General features: G+C 41.4%; 1 protein-coding gene across 25 annotated transcripts in view; it reads right to left on the reverse strand.

Annotated features, from left to right (window-relative positions):
• Positions 1 to 1,283: 1,283 nt before the first annotated feature.
• Positions 1,284 to 24,326, reverse strand: part of ZNF605 (zinc finger protein 605) — a 63,102-nt gene continuing 40,059 nt past the window's right edge. For 17 of the 25 annotated variants that reach the window (XM_086347084.1, XM_086347072.1, XM_086347078.1 and 14 more), the window contains one exon: positions 1,864 to 2,866. In XM_086347084.1, the coding sequence (XP_086203210.1) occupies positions 2,676 to 2,866 (191 nt within the window). In that variant the 3' untranslated portion in view covers positions 1,864 to 2,675. Of the gene's footprint in view, positions 2,867 to 15,879; positions 16,592 to 24,326 lie in introns of those variants that run through there. The other 8 variants (XM_086347067.1, XM_086347066.1, XM_086347082.1 and 5 more) reach the window with 2 other exon arrangements.

Genomic DNA, 24,326 nt, shown 5'->3' on the forward strand with positions numbered 1-24,326 from the left:
CCTCCCCCTGGATTGCAGCACGCCAGGCCTCCTTGTCCATTACCAACTCCCAGAGCTTATTCAAACCCATGTCCATTGAGTCGGTGATGCCATCCAATCATCTCATCCTCTGTCGCCCCCTTCTCCTCCCACCTTCGATCTTTCCCAGCATTAGGGTCTTTTCTAGTGAGTCAGTTCGCATCAGGTGGCCAAAGGATTGGAGATTCAGCTTCAGCATCAGTCCTTCCAATGAATATTCAGGACTGATTTCCTTTAGGATGGATGTTGGATCTCCTTGCTGTCCAAGGGACTCTCAAGAGTCTTCTCCAACACCACAGTTCAAAAGCATCAATTCTTCAGCACTCAGCTTTCTTTATAGTCCAACTCTCACATCCATATATGACTACTGGAAAAACGATAGCTTTTACTAGATGGACCTTTATTGGCAAAGTAGTGTCTCTGCTTTTTAATATGCTGTTTAGGTTGGTCATAATTTTTCTTCCAAGGAGCAAGCATCTTTTAATTTCATAGCTGCAGTCACCATCTGCTGTGATTTTTGAAGCCCCCAAAATAAAATCTGTCACTGTTTCCATTGTTTTCCCATCTACTTCCCATGAAGTGATGGGACCAAATGCCATGATTTTAGTTTTTTGAATGTTGAGTTTTAGGCCAACTTTTTCACACTCTTCTTTCACTTTCATCAAGAAGCTCTTTAGTTCTTCTTCACTTTCTGCCATAAGGGTGGTGTCATCTGTTTATCTGAGATTATTGATATTTCTCCCAGCAATCTTGATTCCAGCTTGTACTTCATTCAGTCCAGCATTTCTCATGATGTACTCTGCATATAAGTTAAATAAGCAGGGTGACAATATACAGCCTTGATGTACTCCTTTTCCTATTTGGAACCAGTCTGTTGTTCCATGTCCAGTTCTAACTGTTGCTTCCTGACCTGCATACAGACCTACTGTGGTTGTTATGGTCTAAAATTGGGGCAACTCTAAGGAAGGAGGCTGGAGTTGGGAAACCCAACTAAAGGAGATGTGCAGACCAGATGAATTTTTGAAGTTCTTTTAGCCCAAAGGTTCCAGCATCCCTTGGGGGCATTAGTTTTGGTTTAGCTGTGGAGGGCCAGTCCTGGTCTGGGGATTGTGGTTTCATACAGAGGGGATAAACAAGACAGGCCCAATGAGGGCTCATTTGCTGCACATCCTTAGCTCCCTCAGCCCGAGGACAGTCTACCCTTGGGTCTCAAGATTGTTGAGGCTCCAACAATGTGATCCCAGCCAAGGTGACAGAGGTCTGAGGGGAATATAGTAGGCATTTTATTTTATTTCTCAGTTTAATGGTTATTTTATATTAGAGTCTTGTTCATTTCCAATGCTGTGTTCATTGTAGGTGTACAGAAACAAGATTATAGACCTATAGATATAGACCAATATCTAGTCTTCTTCAGAAGGCTTTGCCCCATAGGTTATTTCAGAGTGTAGAATATGGTCCTCCATTGTATACAGTAGGCTCTGGTGGATGATCTATAAATCCCAACCTCTTAAGTTATTCCTCATCCCCCAAATCTATGTGCATATAATTATGAATATCTCTCTATATGCAGATATGATCATCTCTATTCATATATAGATGTAACTATCTCTATATATACAGGTATGGGCTTCCCACATGGTGCTAAAGAGCCTGCCTACCAATGTAGGAGACCTAAGAGATGCAGATTCCATCCCTGTTTCAGGAAGATTCCCTGGAGTAGGGCATGGCAACCCACTCCAGTATTCTTGCCAGGAGAATCCTATGGACAGGGGAGCCTGGCAGGCTACAGTCCATAGGGTGGCAAAGAGTTGGACATGACTGACCTAACACACACATATGCATACATATAGATACAAACATCTCTTTATATGTAGGTATAAATGTTTCTATACATACAGACATAAATATCTCTACACATACAGATGCAAATATCTATATACATATAAATATTTATATACACTTATATATAGACTCTGCTCTGTTCTGGATTCTCCCCAAGGCTTTGAGGAACATGACCATCTCCTTGATGCTTTCTATCTGTTCTTAAAGCAATCCACCCATTTGGGAACTTGAGAGTTTCTACTCTTTATAAACAAAATAACATGGGTGGTAGATTGATGGCCATATATTTCCAACTGGTCATATGGACTTCATGCAAGCCATCATAAAGAAGAAAATATGGGCCATGAGACATGGAGGGTGAAATTACCCTAAAGGAGCAGGAAATTTTTTAAAGTTGTTCTGAAAGAAATACATACTTCAGTTACAGGGAAATTAATCATTCTATTCCCATATTTTACTTTTAAGGCAGTAATTTGGAATTCCTATACTTGAGAAAAGCAACTTGAGATATTTCCAAATGAAAGATGTTATCTTCAGATAAAAGATTATTTTTCAGTCTTTGGTTTTATATATTTCTCTCTTAATAAGTTCACCTGCTTCGGGGCAAGATTTGTTTCATATGGCAAAATATCTTGATGTCCATCAAGATTCCTGCTCACCATTTTATCTTGTTAGAGATGCCTGGATCACAGTTATTTGAGGCCTGTGGTAAAAGGGATCTTGGGTAACAGAATGACAAATTGAAACATTTAACAATGCTGTGGCTGTGTGGGCTCCTTTGGGATGTCAATAGAATTGTGATGATCCAAATCACATCACAGGAAGTACATCTGCAAGCCAATGATAGAGTAGAAAGGCAATTTTGTATTTACTGTGACAGCAGGGATTGAAGGATGTGATGGAGGCATGAAGGGTGAAAGCAGAAGGCCTTTCCTGCATGGTTTGTGAAGTGGCAGGTAGTCACAGCAGCTGCCACCCCCTGGATAGTGTGGTCCAGAGTTGAGCCCTGGAACAGAAATCAGAACATCACTTTACAAGCCTGGGTGCTGCTGGAATCACAGGTTGGTTTCTAGTTTCTACAGGTATTAAATAAAACCAGGGTCTTGCTTTCACTGTTTCAGAAATTTCTAGGACTACAAGTAAAGCACAACTTAGTTGTTAAGTGGAAGACTGCTGTACTAACTACATAAAGCTCTGAAATAAGGGGGCATCATCTTTCCCAGGTACATTTGACAGGCCATGCCAGACTTAGATTATGAAATCCTAAAATTTAAGTTACTGGGTATTACTTCAAGAAATCACTTGGCATCAGCATGATTTGAAACACAAATGTAAAAACTGAAACTGCAGGGGCTTTCCTGAGGTTCAGTGGTTAAGAATCCACCTTCCAATACAGGATACATGGGTTCAATCCCTGGTTGGGGAACTAAGATCCTGAATGCCATGGGCCAACTAAGCCTACACACTACAACTACACAGTCCACATGCTTAGAAAGCAGTGCACCACAACTAGAGAGAAGCCCGTGCACCACAACTAACAGCCTGCACGCTGCAACTAAGACCAGATGCAGCCAAAAATAAACGAAAGAATGAAAGAATGAAAACCTGAAACTGTATAAGAGTTGTTGATTAACTTAGATGTTCTTAAGAGGTGGACTTTATATATATATATATATATATACACACTTAATTTATAAAATAAGACATTTCAAATAGAATAATAAACAGGATAAATTTGAATCTGATAAATGATAAATGAGATCGTGACAATATTAATTATATTGATTTGACTATAAAGAAAGCCGAGTGCCAAAGAATTGATGCTTTTGAACTGTGGTGTTGGAGAAGACTCTTGACAGTCTCTTGGACTGCAAGGAGATCCAACCAGTCCATCCTAAAGGAAATCAGTCCTGAATATTCATTGGAAGGACTGATGCTGAAGCTGAAACTCCAATCCTTTGGCTACCTGATGCGAAGAGCTGACTCATTTGAAAAGACCCTGATGCTGGGAAAGATTGAGGGCAGAAGAAGGGGATGACAGAGGATGAGATGGTTGGAGGGCATCACCGACTCAATGGACATGGGTTTGGGTGGACTCCGGGAGTTGGTGATGGACAGGGAGGCCTGGCGTGCTGCAGTTCATGGGGTTGCAAAGAGTCAGACACAACTGAGCAACTGAACTGAACTGATGGGATCGGATGCCATGATCTTAGTTTTTTGAATGTTGAGTTTTAAGCCAGCCTTTCATTCTCTTCTTTCACTTTCATCAAAAGGCTCTTCAGTTGTTTTTCGCTTTCTGCCACAAGGGTGGTGTTATCTGCATATCTCAGGTTATTGATATTTCTCCTGGCAATCTTGATTCCAGCTTGTGCTTCATCTAGCCTGGCATTTCTCATGATTTCCTCTGCATATAAGTTAAAGAAGCAGGATGACGATATACAGCCCTGATGTACTCCTTTCCCAATCTGGAAGCAGTCTATTGTTCCATGTCCAGTTCTAACAGTTGCTTCTTGACCTGCATACAGTTTCTCAGGAGGCAGGTAAGGTGATCTAGTAGTCTTATCTCTTTAAAACTTTCCATAGTTGATTGTGATCCACACAGTCAAAGGCTTTGGCATAATCAATAAAGCAGAAATAGATGTTTTTCTGGAACTCTCTTGCTTTGCCTATGATCCAACGGATGTTGGCAATTTGATCTCTTGTTTCTCTGCCTTTTCTAAATCCAGCTTGAACATGGAAGTTCTTGGTTCACATACTGTTGAAGCCTCACTTGGAGAATTTTGAGCATTACTTTGCTAGCATGTGAGATGAGTGCAATTGTGCGGTAGTTTGAACATTCTTCGGCATTCCGTTTTTTTGAGATTGGAATGAAAACTGACCTTTTCCAGTCCTGTGGCCACTGTTGAGTTTTCCAAATTTGCTGGCATATTGAGTGCAGCACTTTAACAGCATCATCTTTTAGGATCTCAGAAAAATTGCTCCACTCCAGAGGGAAGAGCAGATATAAAGTGGCCGCTAGATGGCGCCCGACAACAGGTGCAAACCGTCCTGAGGAAGAATCCCATGGCCGGAAGGCCGCGGAGAACTCAGCAGTGCGGGCCTTTTAAATGCTGAGTCTTTCAGGGAGCCCTCCTCTGAGCTACCCATGGCTCGGCTAGGTACAATATAGTACTGCGCGATGCCACGGAGGGGGCTGGGAGGGAGGTAGGGGAGGGCTGGGAAGATATCACCAGGAGCCTGCCACGAAGGAGATACACTCCCCATGCAATTCCTGAGTGGGGGAAAAGTCCAAGGAAACGCCAGCAAGACCCGATGCGGCTGTCACGGGCTGCCCAGAAAGGCACAAGCGAGATCCGGGGGCTTCCCCATGCCCACGGACTTTCAGGAGGGAGGGGGAGGGACGGAGCAAGGACGAGGGAGGCAGGGGGTGGGTTTGAGGTTGCACCAGAAAAAATCCTGAATGCTTGTGGACTCCAGGGAGACCCTGGATCAGCAGTCCAGCTTAGTATGTGAATTCTCTGGAACTCAAACCCCCATTAAAGAAATGCTGTAGGTACGTGGGAAATGAACACAAGGAAAGCTAGGCCCTAGACTCTGGCCGTAGGAGACGGGTGGAGGGGGGTCAGATGATGCTACATTTTCCTGACTGCAGCACGTTGAGAAACCTCCATTGGGTAGACCACAATTGCCAGGCCTCCTTCACCACAAACCCTCCTACATTTCTTCTTTGCCATTTGAGAGATCCCAGCGAGCGATGGACACCAATTACTCCCAGCCGCAAACTGGCACGCAAAAAGTATGGTATGGTGAAAAACAGGTTTATCTCACATCTCACTGCTAGGCACAGAGCCCTGGGGCACAGCCATTCACATAGCAGCAAACCTCCTGCCCAAACATTACTCACCCAGGTGGGGTCAAGTAAGGGACCCTGGATGCACAGAAAGCCCTGATCATGGCTGACAGTGTGTGTGACTGTTCTCTTATTGAAAGCAGCACCACTGCTTTCCCTGCCAAAAGTACCTCAAGCAAGCAGTAGTCAAAGGAAAATTTGGTGTGCTGTGCTTTGGGGCACCATATCTGCACTTATGCAGACTGAGGGCCCATGGGCCCTGCAAAGTCACCACCAAATCCACAACCCCATGAAGGCACACAATGTAAGTGGTAACTGAACAAGGACTGCTCACACAGGTAAACCTCAGATGCCCCACAAACTCCACGGGGGCCCATCTCCCCAGATAGAGAGCATGTGTGCACACAGTGTGGCCATGGTACAGTGTGGTGCTCCAGCCTGGGCACATGGGCTGTGGGAACAGGGACAGGCCTCCCCACTGCCCTTTGGCGAAACTTCCCTGACACCCAAGGAGGGTAACTCTCATGAGACTTTAAACCTCCACACCTGTGTAGTCCCAGGTAATTAGAAAGAGTAAGTCAGGAAAGGCAGGTATGGAACACCCCACAACCTCTGTCTCACCACTGACAACCACACTGCTTCTGTGGCCACCCAAGGGAAGCGGACCTCAGCACTTTGGGCCTCTGACTGGGGCCCAAGAGGCACCATCACACTACATTCTCAGTCCTGCTGCTGTCCAGTGCTACCCCAAAATGCAAGCGCCCCTATGATCTTTCACACTTAACTCTCAGCTCTCCCTGTACCTACCCCAAGTCTTGCAACAGAGAGTGGGGACTGGAACAGGAAGTGGGTCACAAGTCCGCAGAGCACAATGGGAAATACAGTCAGACAGGGTCAGTATTGAAGTTTAGAGGGTGAGGAGAAATGTAAGGGTGGCAGCATTAGAGCTGATGACCAGAGAACCAGTATAAGGTAGACAGCAGCAGGCAGTAGTAGCCACATGAATGTCAAAGCCCTCTGGGATTGTACCACACATCCAAAGAAGTACTGAAGTCAACATGCTGGTGCTGCTTGTTCTAAGTCACTTCGGTTGTATCTGACTCTTTGCGACCCCATGGACTATAGCCCACCAGGCTCTTCTGTCCATGGGATTTTCCAGGCAAGAATAATGGAGTAGATTGCCATTTCCTCCTGCAGGAAGGAAACCTGGACCCAGGTATCAAACCTAGGTCTCTTAGGTCTCCTGCATTGGCAAGCAGGTTCTTTACCACTAGCATCACCTAAGAAGCCCAAAGTCAACATGTGGGCAGTCAAAAATCAGGGGTGACCAGGCCAGAAACAAAGGTACAGGAGACACAGTCCCCAAACCCTCAACCCACCTCCCAGTAGGTGGGGTGACCTGGCAGAAGACATACCAAAGGCCTCATGGACATGGTTGCCCTGAACATCTAAGATGGGAATCGAGGAGGAACATTGAGGAAACCAGTAGGGAGACGGCAAGAAGCCTCCCTCCACCAGTCCCTTCCTCACCATCCCATTTCTTCCTGCCCTTAACACCACCACAAAGGTGGAAGGACAGTCTCCACACATTATTCCCTCCTTTCCATGCAACACTGGTGGAGGCTCCCCAGTGGCCCAAGATAGCACTGATACTGCTATGCTCTTGCTAATGATCCTTTCACGGGTTGACCTGTGGAAACAAGCTATGGGAACCTTGTTATTTTTACTTCCTCTAAAGTTCAACTATCACCACCTGGCACTACATCAGGACCATTGGTCAACCCCAGAGAAGCCACTTGGAGGGCCTCACCAAAACATTCTTATCAGTAGTAGTGATGGGTGGTAAGAACCAGAAAACAGGGACTCAACATAAGCTTAAAACCTGCACTTAGAGAACTCAGCAGTGTGGGCCTGGAACTCATCAATCATGAATAACTGTGATCTCCATCACAAGAAGGGTTCAGTGGGTTACCTCCACCTGCTGATAGAGTGTAGGCACATCTTCAGCCATTCAGTGTGTCATGTGTGTAGCCCTAGCAATCTAAAACCATCACAGACCTGTTTTTCTTCAATTTGGGGTGGCTAAATGCCACCTGTATCTCTAAGAACTTTAGAAGACACTGCTCAGGGATCATATAATGAATTGGCATACCAGAGTACCTTTCATTATTGGAATTAAACAGAGAAATCACTCAACCAGTGGCCATGCAGCACCACCCACAAAATCACTAAAGAGCTATCTGACAATACTGTCCATGTCAGATTTCCTCTTTTGAGTCAAGTTAAGACATTAACTCCAGCTCCACTCCACTCCTGGTGATGCCCTTCCACCAATTCTTTAAAGTTGCAGCTTTGCAACCATACCCCCCAAGAAACCAAAAAGTTTCATTTCCCTTCAGCTGTCCAGCAGGATATGGAAGAACAACACAGCCACATTGTCAGTCACCATCAGCTATGGTCAGAATCATGATGGTGTCTGATCTTTGAACCTCCAACTTTCATTCATGATCAATAAAAACATTCTTGGCACAGCTCTCTGGTCCATCTTGCACCAGTTCAAGAATTTCACCTACAGTGTGTAATAAGAATACTCCAGTATCTCTTAACTGTGGCCTGTTTTGAAAATGGACAAAATAGGACCACTGTTGTATTCCATTATTCCTAGCTGTGATATCCCAATGGCTCAGACCTGCTTTGAACACCCTAGCTTTTTCAATGCAAATGCTTCTGGACCCACAGACATTTGGCTAACAGTTTGAGGAGTACCAAGAGGCAGGGATGGGCAATGACTCTGTTTCATGACGGACTAGCCACCCACTCCCAAAATCATGCCAGATGTGTTTTAACTGCAACATCTCTAATATGCCCTATTGTAGATGGAATTCCTGACTGCCCTACAGTGGATTCTTGTGGAATTTATCTATCTTTTTTTGTGGAATGATTTAAAGCAGTCATTCATAGGACTTGGAAAATCAAAGAGGGTCCTTTCATCACTACTTTTCTGGGCCAGGTATCTGTCACTTGCATACCTGTTGCCTTCCTTGAATGTGGGAGCCATTAATCAGGCTCCCTCTCCTGACTCAAACCCTGATTCCCCATCACTCATAAGTAGGTATGAGAACTACCATCAAAGGCTGATTAGGCAAACATTTGAATGAATCACCACAGCCAGTGGTACACATCCCCCAGTCATGGCCATGGGAAGAGTGTTGTTGGAGCTGATAAATGCATGTATTACTCTGGTGTGAAAGTAGTCATCACTCATTGGCATGTAGTGAACTCTAGCATTGCCTATTATTCAAGTAGGAGACAAGTGAGTGACCAAAAGAATCATAATTGATTTAGTGAGACATACACTGTTTTAGTCCCATGCATACTTATACATGCTTTAATCTTTGAGAATAGTATACACTAACAGCAGAAACAACCAGGTCGTGTGCATTGCAAGGACCCAGAGAATCAGCTCAAAAACATCCCAGGCATATGGAACACAGGCCATTGGGAATGCAGCAGTGGGTGGCAGCACTCACCTCAAGGTGAGAGAGGAGGAAGGGAAACATTGTGGCCCGACCAAATAAATACCCTGCCCAGGGCAAGGATGGCTAACCACCCAGAAGAAAAGAAGAATCCCTTAGTGGCATCCCCAGGCTCAGCCCCTTTATGGCATGGGAGTGGGACTGGGGCACCAGGCCATCTCCTCAAGTCTAGCCAGCATATCAACTGCTCTTGTGTGGACAGTGGGCAGTGTGACCAATCACAAACTGGCTGGAACCCATCTTGAACTCACACACAGGAGACCTCACCAGAGCCAGGCAAGTCAAGGGTGGGCAGTCCATCTCTCACACAATGCTTCCAGCAGTCTGGAGGCAGCAATGGACATGGAGGGGGGTCTTGGTGGGCCCAGGAAACAAGGCATTGAAGGGCATGGCACTGAAGTTAGCAGACCTGATGGATAGAGAGAGGTGATAAGGCTGGGAAAGAGGATAGGCACTGGAAAAGCAGTAGAGGAAATGGATTGAATGCTGCTACAAGGGGTGTGGGACTGTCAACAAAACATGGATCCAAGTCAGATACCAGGGCACAACACCAGGTCTCACTGTAACATGGCTCTAGCAGAGGGATACTCCCACACATACTTCCTGCTGAACCTGCAATGGGTCCAAGAGCTCTCAATCTGAGGGATCTTTCAACCATGACAGCTGGGGATGACACACAGGCTGAAGTTATTTAAATCCTATCAGTACTGTGAGCAGTCATCTGGGCAGAAAAGGGCCAGCATGCACACAAATTGAGGGCCACTGTAAGGGAAATTAAGCGGAAGCAATCGTGTTCAGTCTACAGGACAGGAAAGCAGAGAAGGCCTCTAATCTTCCTTCTGACCTGCCTGGACTCTGCCCTGACTGCATATAAGCTAGGAGTGCAAGCCAAGAGTCAAAATAGATAAGATAGGGAGTGGGTCTTGGGATTCCTGAGCTCCTGGAGGAGGTCTGGCCAGCCACCCTGGGATTTAATAAAATCCTATGACTAGCAAGATAAACCAGCATTGTAAAAAAATATTAATGTGAACTCCTAGGTTCACCAGATGCAGCTCAAGGGCTCTAGAGCACAGGCTCAATAGTTGTGACTCACATGGGCTTTTTGTTGCTCCACAGCATGTGGGGTCTTCCTGATCAGGGATCAAACCCATCTCTTGGATTGGCAGACAAATTCTTTTCCACTGAGACACCACAGAAGTCCCAAAGTAATTTTTACTTTTTTTTAGTTTTTTTAATTAACTTACTTTTTATTGAAGGATAATTGCTTTACAGAATTTTGGTGTTTTCTGTCAAACCTCAACATGAATCAGCCATGAAAGTGAAAGTGAAGTCAACCAGTCATGTTGGACTCTTTGCGACCCCGTGGACTGTAGCCTACCAGGCTCCTCTCTCCATGGGATTCTCCAGGCAAGAGTACTGGAGTCCGTTGCCATTTCCTTCTCCAGGGGATCTTCCCAACCCAGGGACTGAACCCACATTGGAGGCAGACGCTTTAACCTCTGAGCCACGGTATACATATATCCCTTCCCTTTTGAAACTCCCTCCATCTCCCTCCCCCATCCCACCCCTCTAGGTTAATACAGAACCCCTGTTAGAGTTTGCTGAGCCATACAGCAAGTTCCCGTTGGCTATCTATTTTACATATGGTAATGTCAGTTTCCATGTTACTCTGTCCATACATCTCACCCTCTCCTCCCACCTCCCCATGTCCATAAGTCTGTTCTCTATGTCTGCTTCTCCATTGTAAAGAGAAATAAATAAATTTGCCCTGTAAATAAATTCTTCAGTACCAGTTTTCTAGATTCCGTATGTATGTGTTAGAATCTGGTATTTATCTTTCTCTTTCTTGCTCACTTCACTCTGTATAATAGGTTCTAGGTTCATCCACCTCATTAGAACTGACTCAAATGCATTTCTTTTTTATGGCTGAGTAATATTCCATTGTATATATGTACCACAACTTCTTTACCATTCATCTATCAATGGACATCTAGGTTGCTTCCATGTTCTAGCTATTGTAAATAGTGCTGCAATGAACAATAGGATACATGTGTCTCTTTCAATTTTGGTTTCCTCAGGGTATATGCCTAGGAGTGAGATTGCTGGGTCATACAGTTATTTTATTTTTAGTTTTTTAAGGAATCTCCATACCATCTTCCATAGTGGCTGTATCAATTTACATTCCCACCAACAGTGCAAGAGTGTTCCCTTTTCTCCACACCCTCTCCAGTATTTATTGTTTGTAGACTTTTTGATGAAGGCCATTCTGACCAGTGTGTGGTGATATCTTATTGTAGTTTTGATTTTTAATAATGAGCAATGTTGAACATCTTTTCATGTGTTTGTTAGCCATCTGTATGTCTTCTTTGGAGAAATGTCTGTTTAGGTCTTTTTCCCACTTTTTGATTGGGTTGTTTGTTTTTCTGGCATTGAGTTGTATGAGCTGCTTGTATATTTTGGAAATTAATTCTTTGTCAGTTGTTTCATTTGCTATTATTTTATCCCTCTCTGAGGGCTGTCTTTTCACCTTGCTTATAGTTTCCTTTGCTGTGCAAAAACTTTTAAGTTTAATCAGGTCCCACTTGTTTACCTTTGTTTTTATTTCCATTACTCTAGGAGGTGGGTCATAGAGGGTCTTGCTTTCATTTATGTCATCGAGTGTTCTGCCTATGTTCTCCTCTAAGAGTTTTATAGTTTCTGGTCTTACATTGAGGTCTTTAATCCATTTTGAGTTTATCTTTGTGTATGGCGTTAGCAAGTGTTCTAATTTCATCCTTTTACATGTAGCTGTCCAGTTTTCCCAGCACCTTTTATTGAAGAGGCTATCTTTGCCCCATTGTATATTCTTGCCTCCTTTGTCAAAAATAAGGTACCCATAGGTGCATGGGTTTATTTCTGGGCTTTCTATCTTGTTCCATTGGTCTATGTTTCTGTTTTTGTGCCAGTACCATACTGTCTTGATGACTGTAGCTTCATAGTATAATGTGAAGTCAGGAAGCTTGATTCCTCCAGCTCCCTTCTTCTTTCTCAAGACTGCTTTGGCTATTCAGGGTCTTTTGTATTTCCATATGAATTGTGAAATTTTTTGTTCTAGTTCTGTGAAAAATGCCATTGGTAATTTGATAGGGATTGCATCAAATCTGTAGATTGCATTTGGTAGTATAGTCATTTTCACAATATTGATTCTTCCTACCCAGGAATATGGAATATCTCTCCAGTTATTTATGTCATCTTTGATTTCCTTCATTAGTGTCTTATAATTTTCTGTGTACAGTTCTTTCATCTCCTTAGCTAAGTTTATTCCTAGATACTTAATTATTTTTGTTGCAACGGTGAATGGGATTGATTCCTTAATTTCTTTCTGACTTTTCATTGTAAATATATAGGAATGCAAGTGATTTCTGTGTATTGATTTTGTATCCTGAAACTTTGCTAAATTGACTGATTAGCTCTAGTAATTTTCTGATACTATCTTTAGGGTTTTCTACGTACAGTATCATGTCATCTCCAAACAGTGAGAGCTCAACTTCTTTTCTGATCTGAATTCCTTTTCTTTTTCTTCTCTGATTGCTATAGCTAGGACTTCCAGAACTATGTTGAATAACAGTGGTGAAAGTGGACACTTTTGTCTTGTTCCTGATCTTAGGGGGAATGCTTTCAGTTTTGCACCATTGAGAATAATGTTTGCTGTGAGCTTATCATATGTGACCTTTATTTGAGCTTATCACATGTGACCTTTACTATGTTGAGATAGGTTCCTTCTATGCCCATTTTTTGAAGTTTTAATCATAACTAGATGAATTTTGCGGAGAAGGCAATGGCACCCCACTCCAGTACTTTTGCCTAGAAAATCCCATGGACGGAGGAGCCTGGTAGGCTGCAGTTCATGGGGTCGCTAGAGTTGGACACGACTGAGCGACTTCACTTTCACTTTTCACTTTCATGCATTGGAGAAGGAAATGGCAACCCAGTCCAGTGTTCTTGCCTGGAGAATCCCAGGGAGGGGAAGCCTGGTTGGCTGCTGTCTATGGGGTCACACAGAGTCGGACACGACTGAAGCAACGCAGCAGCAGCAGCAGGTGAATTTTGTCAAAGGCTTTTTCTACATCTATTGAGATGATATGGTTCTTATCTTTCAATTTGTTAATATGGTATATCACATTGATTGATTTCTGTATACAGAAGAATCCTTGCATCCCTAGAATAAACCCAACTTGATCATGGTGTATGAGCTTTTTGATATGTTGCTGAATTCTGTTTGCTAAAATTTTGTTGAGGATTTTTGCATCTATGTTCATCAGTGATATTGGCCTGAAGTTTTCTTTTTTTGTGTCGTCTTTGTCCGGTTTTGGTATCAGGGTGATGGTGGCCTCATAGAATGAATTTGGAAGTGTTCCTTCCTCTGCAATTTTTTGAAAGAGTTTTAGAAGGATGGGCATTAGCTCTTCTCTAAATAACAGAATTCTCCTGTGAAGCCCTCTGGTCCTGGGCTTTTGCTTTTGGGGAGATTTTTGGTCACAGCTTCAATTTCAGTGCTTGTAATTGGGTTGTTCCTAATTTCTATTTCTTCCTGGTTTAGTGTTGGAAGATTGAACTTTTCTAAGAATATGTCCATTTCTTCCAGGTTATCTATTTTATTGCCATACAGTTGTTCATAATAGTCTCTTATAATCATTTGTATTTCTGCATTGTCTATTATAACCTCTCCTTTTTCATTTCTAATTTTGTTGATTTGATTCATCTCTCTTTTTTCTTAATGAGTCTGGCTAAAGGTTTGTCAATCTTGCTTACCTTCTCAAAGAACCAGCTTTTAGTTTTATTAATCTTTACTATTGTTTCTTTCATTTCTTTTTCAATTATTTCTGCTCTGTTCTTTATGATTTCTTTCCTTCTGCTAATTTTGGAGGGTTTTGTTGTTGTTGTTGTTTTTCTTCTTTTTCCAGTTGTTTTAGGTATTATAGTTAGGTTGTCTATTCGATGTTTTTCTTGTTTTTTTAGGTCGGATTGTACTGCTATAAACTTCCCTCTTAGAACTGCTTTTGCTGCATCCCATAGGTTTTGAGTTTTCATGTTTTCATTGTCATTTGTTTCTAGAAATTTTTTAATTTCCCCTTTGATTTCTGCAGCAACCTTTTCATTATTTAGAAACATATTGTTTAATCTCCACGTCCCCTGTGTTTTTTAGTTTTTTTTCTTGTAATTGATATCTGCTATCATGGCATTGTGGTCAGAAAAGATGCTTTATATGATTTCAATTTTCTTAAATTTACTGAAGTTCGATTTGTGACCCAAGATGTGGTCTATCCTGGAGAATGTTACATGTGCACTTGAAAAGAAGGTGTATTCTTCTGCATTTGGATGGAACATCCTGAAGATATCAATGAGAACCATCTCATCTAATGTATCATTTTAAGACTTGTGTTTCCTTATTAATTTTCTGTTTTGATGATCTGTCCATTGGTGTCAGTGGAGTGTTAAAGTCTCCTACTATTATTGTGTTACTGTCAATTTCTCCTTTTATGTCTGTTAGTGTTCATCTTATGTATTAAGGTGCTCCTATGTTGGGTGCAAAGATATTTACAATTGTTATGGCCTCCTCTTGGATTGACCCCTTGATCATTACATAGTGTCCTTCCTTATCTCTTGTAATCTTCTTTATTTGAAGGTCTATTTTGTCTGATATGAGGAGTGCTACTCCAGCTTTCTTTCGCGTCCCATTTGCATGGAATATATTTTCCATCCTCTCACTTTTAGTCTATATGTGTCTTGAGGTCTGAAGTGGGTTTCTTTTAGACAGTATATAAATGGGTCTTGTTTTTGTATCCATTCAGCCAGTCTGTGTCTTTTGTTTGGAGCATTTAATCCATTTACATTTAAAGTAATTATTGATATATATGTTCTTACTGCCATTTTCTAATTGTTTGGGATTGATTCTGCAGATCTTTTTTCTTCTGTTGTATTTCTTGACTATATAAGTCCGTTTAGTATTTGTTGTAAAGCTAGTTTGGTGGTGCTTAATTCTATTAACTTGTGCTTGTCTGAAAAGCTTTTTATTTCTCCATCAATTTTGAATGAGATCCTTGCTGGGTACAGTAATCTTCATTGTAGATTTTCCCCTTTCATTACTTCAAATATATCCTACCATTTCCTTCTGGCTGGCAGAGTTTCAGCTGAAAGATCAGCTGTTAAGCGTATGGGGTTTCCCTTCTATGTTACTTGTTGCTTCTCCCTTGCTGCTTTTAATATTCTTTGTGTTTAATCTTTGTTAGTTTGATTAGTATGTGTCTTGGAATGTTTCTCCTTGATTTACCCTGTATGGGACTCTTTGCACCTCTTGGACTTGATTGGCTATTTCCTTTTCCACATTGGGGAAATTTTTAACTATAATCTCTTCAAAAATTTCTCTTACCCTTTCTATTTCTCTTCTTCTTCTGGGAGATGTGTAATTTGAATGTTGGTGCATTAGATATAGTCCCAGAGGTCTCTGAGACTATCATCAGCTCTTTTCATTCTTTTTACTTTATTCTGCTCTTCAGAAGTTATTTCCACCATTTTATCTTCCAGCTCACTGATTCGTTCTTCTGTTTCAGATATTCTGCTATTGATTCCTTCTAGAGTATTTTTAATTTCAGTAATTGTGTGGTTTGTCTCTGTGTGCTTATTCTTTAATTCTTTCAGGTCTTTGTTAATTGATTCTTGTTTTCTCCATTGATTCATTTTCTCCATTTTGTTTTCAAGGTTTCTGATCATCTTGATTATCATTATGCTGAATTCTTTTTCAGGTAATTTTCCTATTTCCTCTTCATCTATTTGGACTTCTGTGTTTCTACTTTGTTCCTTCATTTGTGCAATAATTCTCTGCCTTTTTTTTTTTTTTTAATGTTACTGTGTTTGAGGTCACCTTTCCCCAGGCTTCAAGGAAAGTTGAATTCTTTCCTTGAAGAATGTTGAATTCTTTCTTCATTTTGATTTCTGCCCTCCTAAGGTTGGTCCAGTGGTTTTAGATGAGTTTCGTATAGGGTAAGATTTGTACTGAGTTTTTGTTTGTTTGTTTGTTTTTCCTCTGATGGGCAAGGCTGAGTGAAGTGGTACTCCTGTCTGCTGATGATTGGCTTTGTATTTTTGTTTTGTTTATTGTTTAGATGAGGCATCCTGCACAGGGTGCTACTGGTGGTTGGGTAATGCCAGGTCTTGTATTCACGGGGCTTCCTTTGTGTGAGTTCTCACTATTTGATATCCCCTAGGGTTAGTTCTCCGGTAGTCTAGGGTCTTGTCGTCAGTGCTCCCACTCCAAAGGCTCAGAGTTTGATCTCTGGTCAGGAATGAAGATTCCACAAGTGGTTTGCTACGGCATTAAGGAAGAGTAAAACAAATATCCAAAAACAAGAAACCAAAGATGAACCCCAGAAAAATGGCAGTTACAGAATCAGGCAAATAATAATAAAATAATGGAATATACACATATACATATGTACCCATGAGCAAAGTGAAAATAGTCCAACAAAAATAAAGTACAGTAGATTGATCTGGTGAACAAAGGAAATCAAAAATTATATTTAGCAGTTAAGAACAAAACTAACTTAATCACAAACTGGAAAACAAAACTAAAGCAAGGTGCCAAGTGGGGGAATAAAGCAATGAAAACAAAACTAACAAACATGTTGAGAGGAAAGGAAAGAAAGAATAGACATGCAAAGTTAAACAGAGGTAGATGAAGAAGATTTATGTACATTAAAGATTAACTGCAAGGGGAAAAGAACAGTAGGAAAGGCAAACAAAGGAATGAATGTAGAAAAAATAATAGGTTTTTAAAAATTAAAATAAAAAAGAGAAAAGAGGAAAAAACAGAAGAAGAAAGAAAAAAGGAAAACTCCACAGAACTGCAAAAGCCCAATGTAGAGGCAGAGGGTTATAACAATAGAAACTGTGACTGGATATACACATATACATATACACCCATAAGCAAAATCAAAACAGTCCAACAAAAATTAAGTACAATAGATTGACCCAGCAAACGAAACCAAAAATTATATCTACCAGAACAAAACTAAATAAAACACAAACTGGAATACAAAACTAATGCAAAGTGCCAACTGGGGAATAAAGCAATGAAAAGAAAACTACCAAATATGTTGAGAGGAAAGGAGATAAAGAAAAGAAAGAATATATATGCAAAGTTAAATAGAAGTAGATAAACAAGATTTATATACATTAAAGATTAACTGCAAGGGGGAAAGAACAGTAGGAAAAGCAAACAAAGCAATAGATGTACAAAAAATAATAGGTTTAAAAAATTAAAATTATAAAAACAGAAAAGAAAAAAGAGGAAAACTCCACAGAACTGCAAAGGCCCAACGTCAAGGCAGAGGTTTATGACAACAATAAAATATGTAACTGAGGAAGAAGGAAAAAAAAAAAAGCTCAAAAGCTTAATTGGATTTCTTAGTGCCAAAAAAATCAACAACTACAACAGAGGGGGGAAAAGAAAAAGAAAAAAAAAATCCAAAAGAATCTACATAACAAGTCAAAAAATAAGAATAATAAATGTTTTTCTTGAGTCACTGCTGTCAGAATCCTTTCCCATGCTGGGACTCACAGTCCACCTTACCTCCCTAGGATGCCCTCCAACACTGTTCTGATCTCTGGACCTGCTGTGGGGGCAGGTTCTAATCTGGTTCTATTTCTCTGTGTTCTTGCCTCCAATGTCCACAGCTATCAGAGCTAGTATGTTTTCTTTTGTGGGAGCTCTCAATGGCCCTTTATATATTCCATAAACACAGAGTCTGCTTAGTTGATCATGTAGATTTAATCTGCACCTTGTCAGCTGGTGGGAAGGTTTTGGGTCTTCTTCCGTAGCCACACTGCCCCTGGGATTCAATTTGTGGTTTTATTTCCACCTCTACATGTTGGTCGTCCACTGGGGTTTAGCTCCTGAAGCTTCCCTGGAGGGCTTCGGTTTGTCTGTGAGGGCCAGGTGTGGAAGTGGTACAACTGCTTGGGTTGCAGGGGTTCTGGCAGCATCAGGTACTCAGGAGGATTGGCGGCTAGGGTAGTAGGAAATATAGTGTTCTAGAAGGGCACAACAACCAGTATTGGCCAATACACTCCAGTATTCTTGCCTGGAGAACGCCCTCTGACAGAGAAGCCTGGCAGGCCACAGTCTACAGGGTCACAAACAGTTGGGCAAGACAAAAGTGACACTGCACGCATAAATACAAGACCTTTTTTTTTTTTTTTTTTTTTTTGGCCTGTGGCAGCTCTGCCCCAGTGAGAGTTGAGCATGAAGGTGGCGCAGCTGCTTGGCTTGCAGGGACCCTGGTGGTGCCAAATGTGCAGGGACACAGACTGCCTTTGTAGAAGGAATTATGGCCCTACCAGTCTTTTTGTGAGCCTCTAGTAGCTGGCCATCAGAAGGCCTCTCTGGCCAGTCTTTCTCCATAGCTCTGCCTGCTCAGGCACTTAGAGGGATCCCTTGCCTGGGGAACCTCTCTGTTGTTCAGTGCATCAGGCACATAGACGGGCTCCCCTGACTGGGGTCCTACTCTGTAGATCAGTGCATCAGACACTTAGAGGGGCACCCTGGGTGGGGTCCTACTCTGTAGTTCAGTGCATCAGGCATTTGATGGGCCAGCCTCTCTATTGTTCAGCTGCCGATGCTGGCATGTGGAGAGAGGCTATGGTGATGGCTCCATCCTCTACATGTGACTCAGGAGTATCACCTTGCTTCCATGGCTGCCTGGCTTTCCTCCACAGGCATTTCCCACCACAATCTCTTCCCTCACATCCTCTCAATCTGTCTTTCTGCAGACAACAGCAGCCCTCACCCTGGGACTGAACCACAATCCCAAACTACAGCTCCCAGCCATTGTCCCTTCCAGTGCCCGTGTTCCTGCCTGGCATATGTGTGGCTTTAGCAAGGACCGTCTGACTCCATTTAGGCTGCCACAGATCAGTTGTTTCACTCTCAGCCTTAAACGTTTCTCCTCTGACTCAAACTGCCCTGCTGTGGGGATCAGACCCCTGCTTCAGTTCCCCCACCCGCCAAGGGTAGATCCAGTCCTATTAACACTCCTGTTTTTCCACCTAGTTCCTTTGTTCTACCGAGTTTAGCGTGGTTCCATATATTCTTTTCCACTGGTCAGGTACTCCTGTCCACTCTCAGCTGGTGTTCTGCATGCACGTCTGTGTCTGAAGGTGTATTCCTGATGTATCCATGGAGAGAGATGTATTCCACATCCACCTACTCCTCTGCCACCTTGTTCTAAATTTTACTTTTGCAACTGATTCAACACTGTTTCCAGGAACAATCTTACACATTTCCTTGTCCTCCTGTAGATGTGTGTCTGTGTGTGTGCGTTAATCACTCAGTTGTGTCTGATTCTTTGCAACCCATAGACTGTAGCCCTCCAGGCTGTGTCCATGGAATTCTCCAGGCAAGAATATTGGAGTGGGTAGCCATTCCCTTCTCCAGTGGATCTTCCTGCTCCAGGGATTGAACCCTGGTCTCCTGCATTGCAGGAAGGTTCTTTAACCATCTGAGCCACCAGGCAAGTCCATGAATGTGTATTCACCAGCAAAAAATCACAAGCAAAATGGAAAGACTAGCAACACATCAGAAGGAGTTTACAATAATCACACAGAATTAGTATCCAGGGATATTAATATTAAATATATTAAATAAAGATGTATATTCACCAGCAATGGATAAGAGCTCCCATTAGTCCAATGTTCACACGTTCTGTGAAGAACTTTTGCTTATAGGTTTTCAGAAAGTCTTTATTTATATGTTATTTATTTAATATATGAAGGCAATGGCACCCCACTCCAGTACTCTTGCCTGGAAAATCCCATGAACAGAGGAGCCTGGTGGGCTGCAGTCCATGGGGTCGCGAAGAGTCGGACACAACTGAGCAACTTCCCTTTCACTTTTCACTTTCATGCATTAGAGAAGGAAATGGCAACCCACTCCAGTGTTCTTGCCTGGAGAATCCCAGGGACGGGGGAGCCTGTGGGCTGCCATCTATGGGGTCGCACAGAGTCAGACATGACTGAAGTGACTTAGCAGTATTCAAATACATAAAAATGTCTATTGTGTACATATAAAATCACATGTGTATTGCCTGATCAATTTCTGTTCACATTTTGAGGATTTAAAAATCTGTATCTATGACAAAGACAAACTTGTAAACTTCTTTTTTTAAGGCCCATGTGTAGTATTTTTTTTATCACTAGATAATTTTTTAGAGCAGTGTCAGTTTTACATAAAAATTGATTGCAAAGTACAAAGAGTTCCTTTATATCCTCCATCCCCTATCTTCAGTGTCCCCTATATTTACACTTTTTATATATATATATATATATGATATTATACGTGTTTCAATGCCATTCTCCCAAATCATCCAACCCTCACCCTCTCCCACAAAGTCCAAAAGACTGTTCTATACATCTGTGTCTCTTTTGCGGTCGCATACAGGGTTGTCGTTACCATCTTTCTAAATTCCCTATATATGCGTTAGTATACTGTATTGGTGTTTTTCTTTCTGGCTTACTTCACTCTGTATAATAGGCTCCAGTTTCATCCACCTCATTAGAACGGATTCAAATGTATTCTTTTTAATGGCTGAGTAATACTCCATTGTGTATATGTACCACAGCTTTCTTATCCATTCTTCTGCTGATGGACATCTAGGTTGCTTCCATGTCCTGGCGATTATAAACAGTGCTGCGATGAACATTGGGGTACATGTGTCTCTTTCATTTCTGGTTTCCTCGGTGTGTATGCCCAGCAGTGGGATTGTTGGGTCATAAGGCAGTTCTATTTCCAGTTTTTTAAGGAATCTCCACACTGTTCTCCATAGTGGCTGTACTAGTTTGCATTCCCACCAACAGTGTAAGAGGGTTCCCTTTTCTCCACACCCTCTCCAGCATTGATTGCTTGTAGACTTTTGGATCACAGCCATTCTGACTGGTGTGAAATGGTATCTCATTGTGGTTTTGATTTGCATTTCTCTGATAATGAGTGATGTTGAGCATCTTTTTATGTGTTTGTTAGCCATCTATATGTCTTCTTTGGAGAACTGTCTATTTAGTTCTTTGGCCCATTTTTTGATTGGGTCATTTATTTTTCTGGAATTGATGAGCTGCAGAAGTTGTTTGTATATTTTTGAGATTACAAAATTGTTTGTCAGTTGCTTCATTTGCTATTATTTTCTCCCATTCTGAAGGCTGTCTTTTCACCTTGCTAATAGTTTCCTTTGTTGTGCAGAAGCTTTTAAGTTTAATTAGATCCCATTTATTTTTGCTTTTATTTCCAATATTCTGGGAGGTGGGTCATAGAGGATCCTGCTATGATTTATGTCAGAGAGTGTTTTGCCTATGTTCTCCTCTAGGAATTTTATAGTTTCTGGTCTTACATTTAGATCTTTAATCCATTTTATTTTTGTGTATGGTGTTAGAAAGTGTTCTAATTTCATTCTTTTACAAGTGGTTGACCAGTTTTCCCAGCACCATTTGTTAAAGAGATTGTCTTTAATCCATTGTATATTCTTGCCTCCTTTGTCAAAGATAAGGTGTCCATAGTTGCGTGGATTTATTTCTGGGCTTTCTATTTTGTTCCATTGATCTATATTTCTGTCTTTGCACCAGTACCATACTGTCTTGATGACTGTGGCTTTGTAGTAGAGCCTGAAGTCAGGCAGGTTGATTCCTCCAGTTCCATTCTTCTTTCTCAAGATAGCTTTGGCTATTTGAGGTTTTTGTATTTCCATACAAATTGTGAAATTGTTTGTTCTAGCTCTGTGAAAAATACCATTGGTAGCTTGATAGGATTGCATTGAATCTATAGATTGCTTTGGGTAGTATACTCATTTTCACTATATTGATTCTTCCGATCCATGAACATGGTATATTTCTCCATCTATTAGTGTCCTCTTTGATTACTTTTACCAGTGTTTTATAGTTTTCTATATATAGGTCTTTAGTTTCTTTAGGTAGATATATTACTAAGTATTTTATTCTTTTCATTGTAATGGTGAATGGAATTGTTTCCTTGATTTCTCTATTTTCTCATTATTAGTGTATAGGAATGCAAGGGATTTCTGTGTGTTGATTTTATATCCTGCAACTTCACTATATTCATTGATTAGCTCTAGTAATTTTCTGGTGGAGTCTTTAGGGTTTTCTATGTAGAGGATCATGTCATCTGCAAACAGTGAGAGTTTTACTTCTTATTTTCCAATTTGGATTCCTTTTATTTCTTTTTCTTCTCTGATTGCTGTGGCCAAAACTTCCAAAACTATGTTGAATATTAGTGGTGAAAGTGGGCATCCTTGTCTTGTTCCTGACTTTAGGGGAAATGCTTTCAATTTTTCACCATTGAGGATAATGTTTGCTGTGGGTTTGTCATATATAGCTTTTATATATACACTTATATACACATATATACACTTTTATATAACTGAAGTATAGGGCTCCCCTGGTGGCTCACGGGTAAGAGTCTGCCTGCCAATGCAAGAGATGTAAGAGATACGGGTTCAATCCCTGGGTAGAGAAGATCCCCTGGAAAAGGAAAGGCACCCCACTCCAGTATTCTTGCCTGGGAAATCCCATGGACAGAACAGTCTGGCAGATTACAGTTCATGTGGTCGTTCAGAATCAGACACGCCTTAGTGACTAAACAACACACAACAACAGTCAACAATTACTGTGGTATATTTGTTACCTTTGATGCACTAATATTGATATATTTATTATTACTATTATTGAAGCCCACCATTCCCTATTGCAAAATTCAGACTTAATTTTTTCTTTTTTCTTTTTTTTGCAGGCTTAAGTTGAAGAAAGGAGGGAAAACCAGTAGGCCATTGAGGTATGTCTTAAATCAAATCCCTTATAATTATGCAGTGGAGGTGACAAATAGATTCAATGGATTAAATCTGGTAGACACAGTGCCTGAAAACCTATGGACAGAGTTTGTAACACTGCACAGGAGGTGGTGACCAAAACTATCCCAAAGGGGGGGAAAAATGCAAGAAGGCAAAGTGGTTATCTGAGGAGGCTTTACAAATAGCTGAGAAAAAAGAGAAACAAAAAGCAAGGGAGAAAGGGAAAGATATACCCAACTGAATGCAGAGTTCTAGACAATAGCAAGGAGCGATAAGACAGCCTTCTTAAGTGAACAATGCAAAGAAATAGAGGAGAAAAAACAGAATGGGAAAGACTAGAAATCTTGAAACGAGATGCCAGTCCAGGTTCAATGCACAATACTGGATGCTTGGGGCTGGTGCACTGGGACGACCTGGAGGGATGGTATGGGGAGGGAGGAGGGAGGAGGGTTCAGGAGGGGGAGCACATGTATACCTGTAATGGATTCATTTTGATGTTTGGCAAAACTAATACCATTATGTAAAGTTTAAAAATACAATAAAATTAAAAAAAAAAAAGAAAGAAAATTAGAGATATCAAGGAAACATCTCATGTAAGGATGGGAATGATAAAGGGCAGAAACAGTAAGGACCTAACAGAAACAGAAAATATTAAGAAGAGGTGGCAACAATACACAGAAGAACTATACAAAAAAAAGTCTGAATGACCCAGATAGCCATGATAGTGTGATCACTCACCTAGAGCCAGACATCCTGGAGTGTGAAGTTAATTGGGCCTTAGGAAGCATTGCTATGAACAAAGCTAGTGGAGGTGATGGAATTCCAGTTGAGCTATTTCAAATCCTAAAAGATGATGCTGTTAAAGTGCTGCACTTAATATGCCAGCAAATTTGGAAAACTTAGCAGTGGCCACAGGACTGGAAAAGTTCAGTTTTCATTACAATCCCAAAGTAGGGCAATGCCAAAGAATGTTCAAACTACCATATAATTGCACACATTTCACATATTAGCAAGACTATGCTCAAAATTCTCCAAGCAAGGCTTCAGCACTAAATGAACTGAGAATTTCCAGATGTACAATTTGGGTTCAGAAAATGCAGAGGAACCAGAGATCAAATTGTCAACCTACACTGGATCACAGATAAAGCAAGGGAATTTTAGAAAAACATCTATGGGGAGGGAGGAGGGAGGAGGGTT

This window comes from Bos grunniens, chromosome 17 (genome assembly GCF_055505025.1).
Source record: "Bos grunniens cultivar Pamir isolate PY7600 chromosome 17, Bosgru_T2T1.0, whole genome shotgun sequence".
In the NCBI taxonomy this organism is placed as follows: domain Eukaryota; kingdom Metazoa; phylum Chordata; class Mammalia; order Artiodactyla; family Bovidae; genus Bos; species Bos grunniens.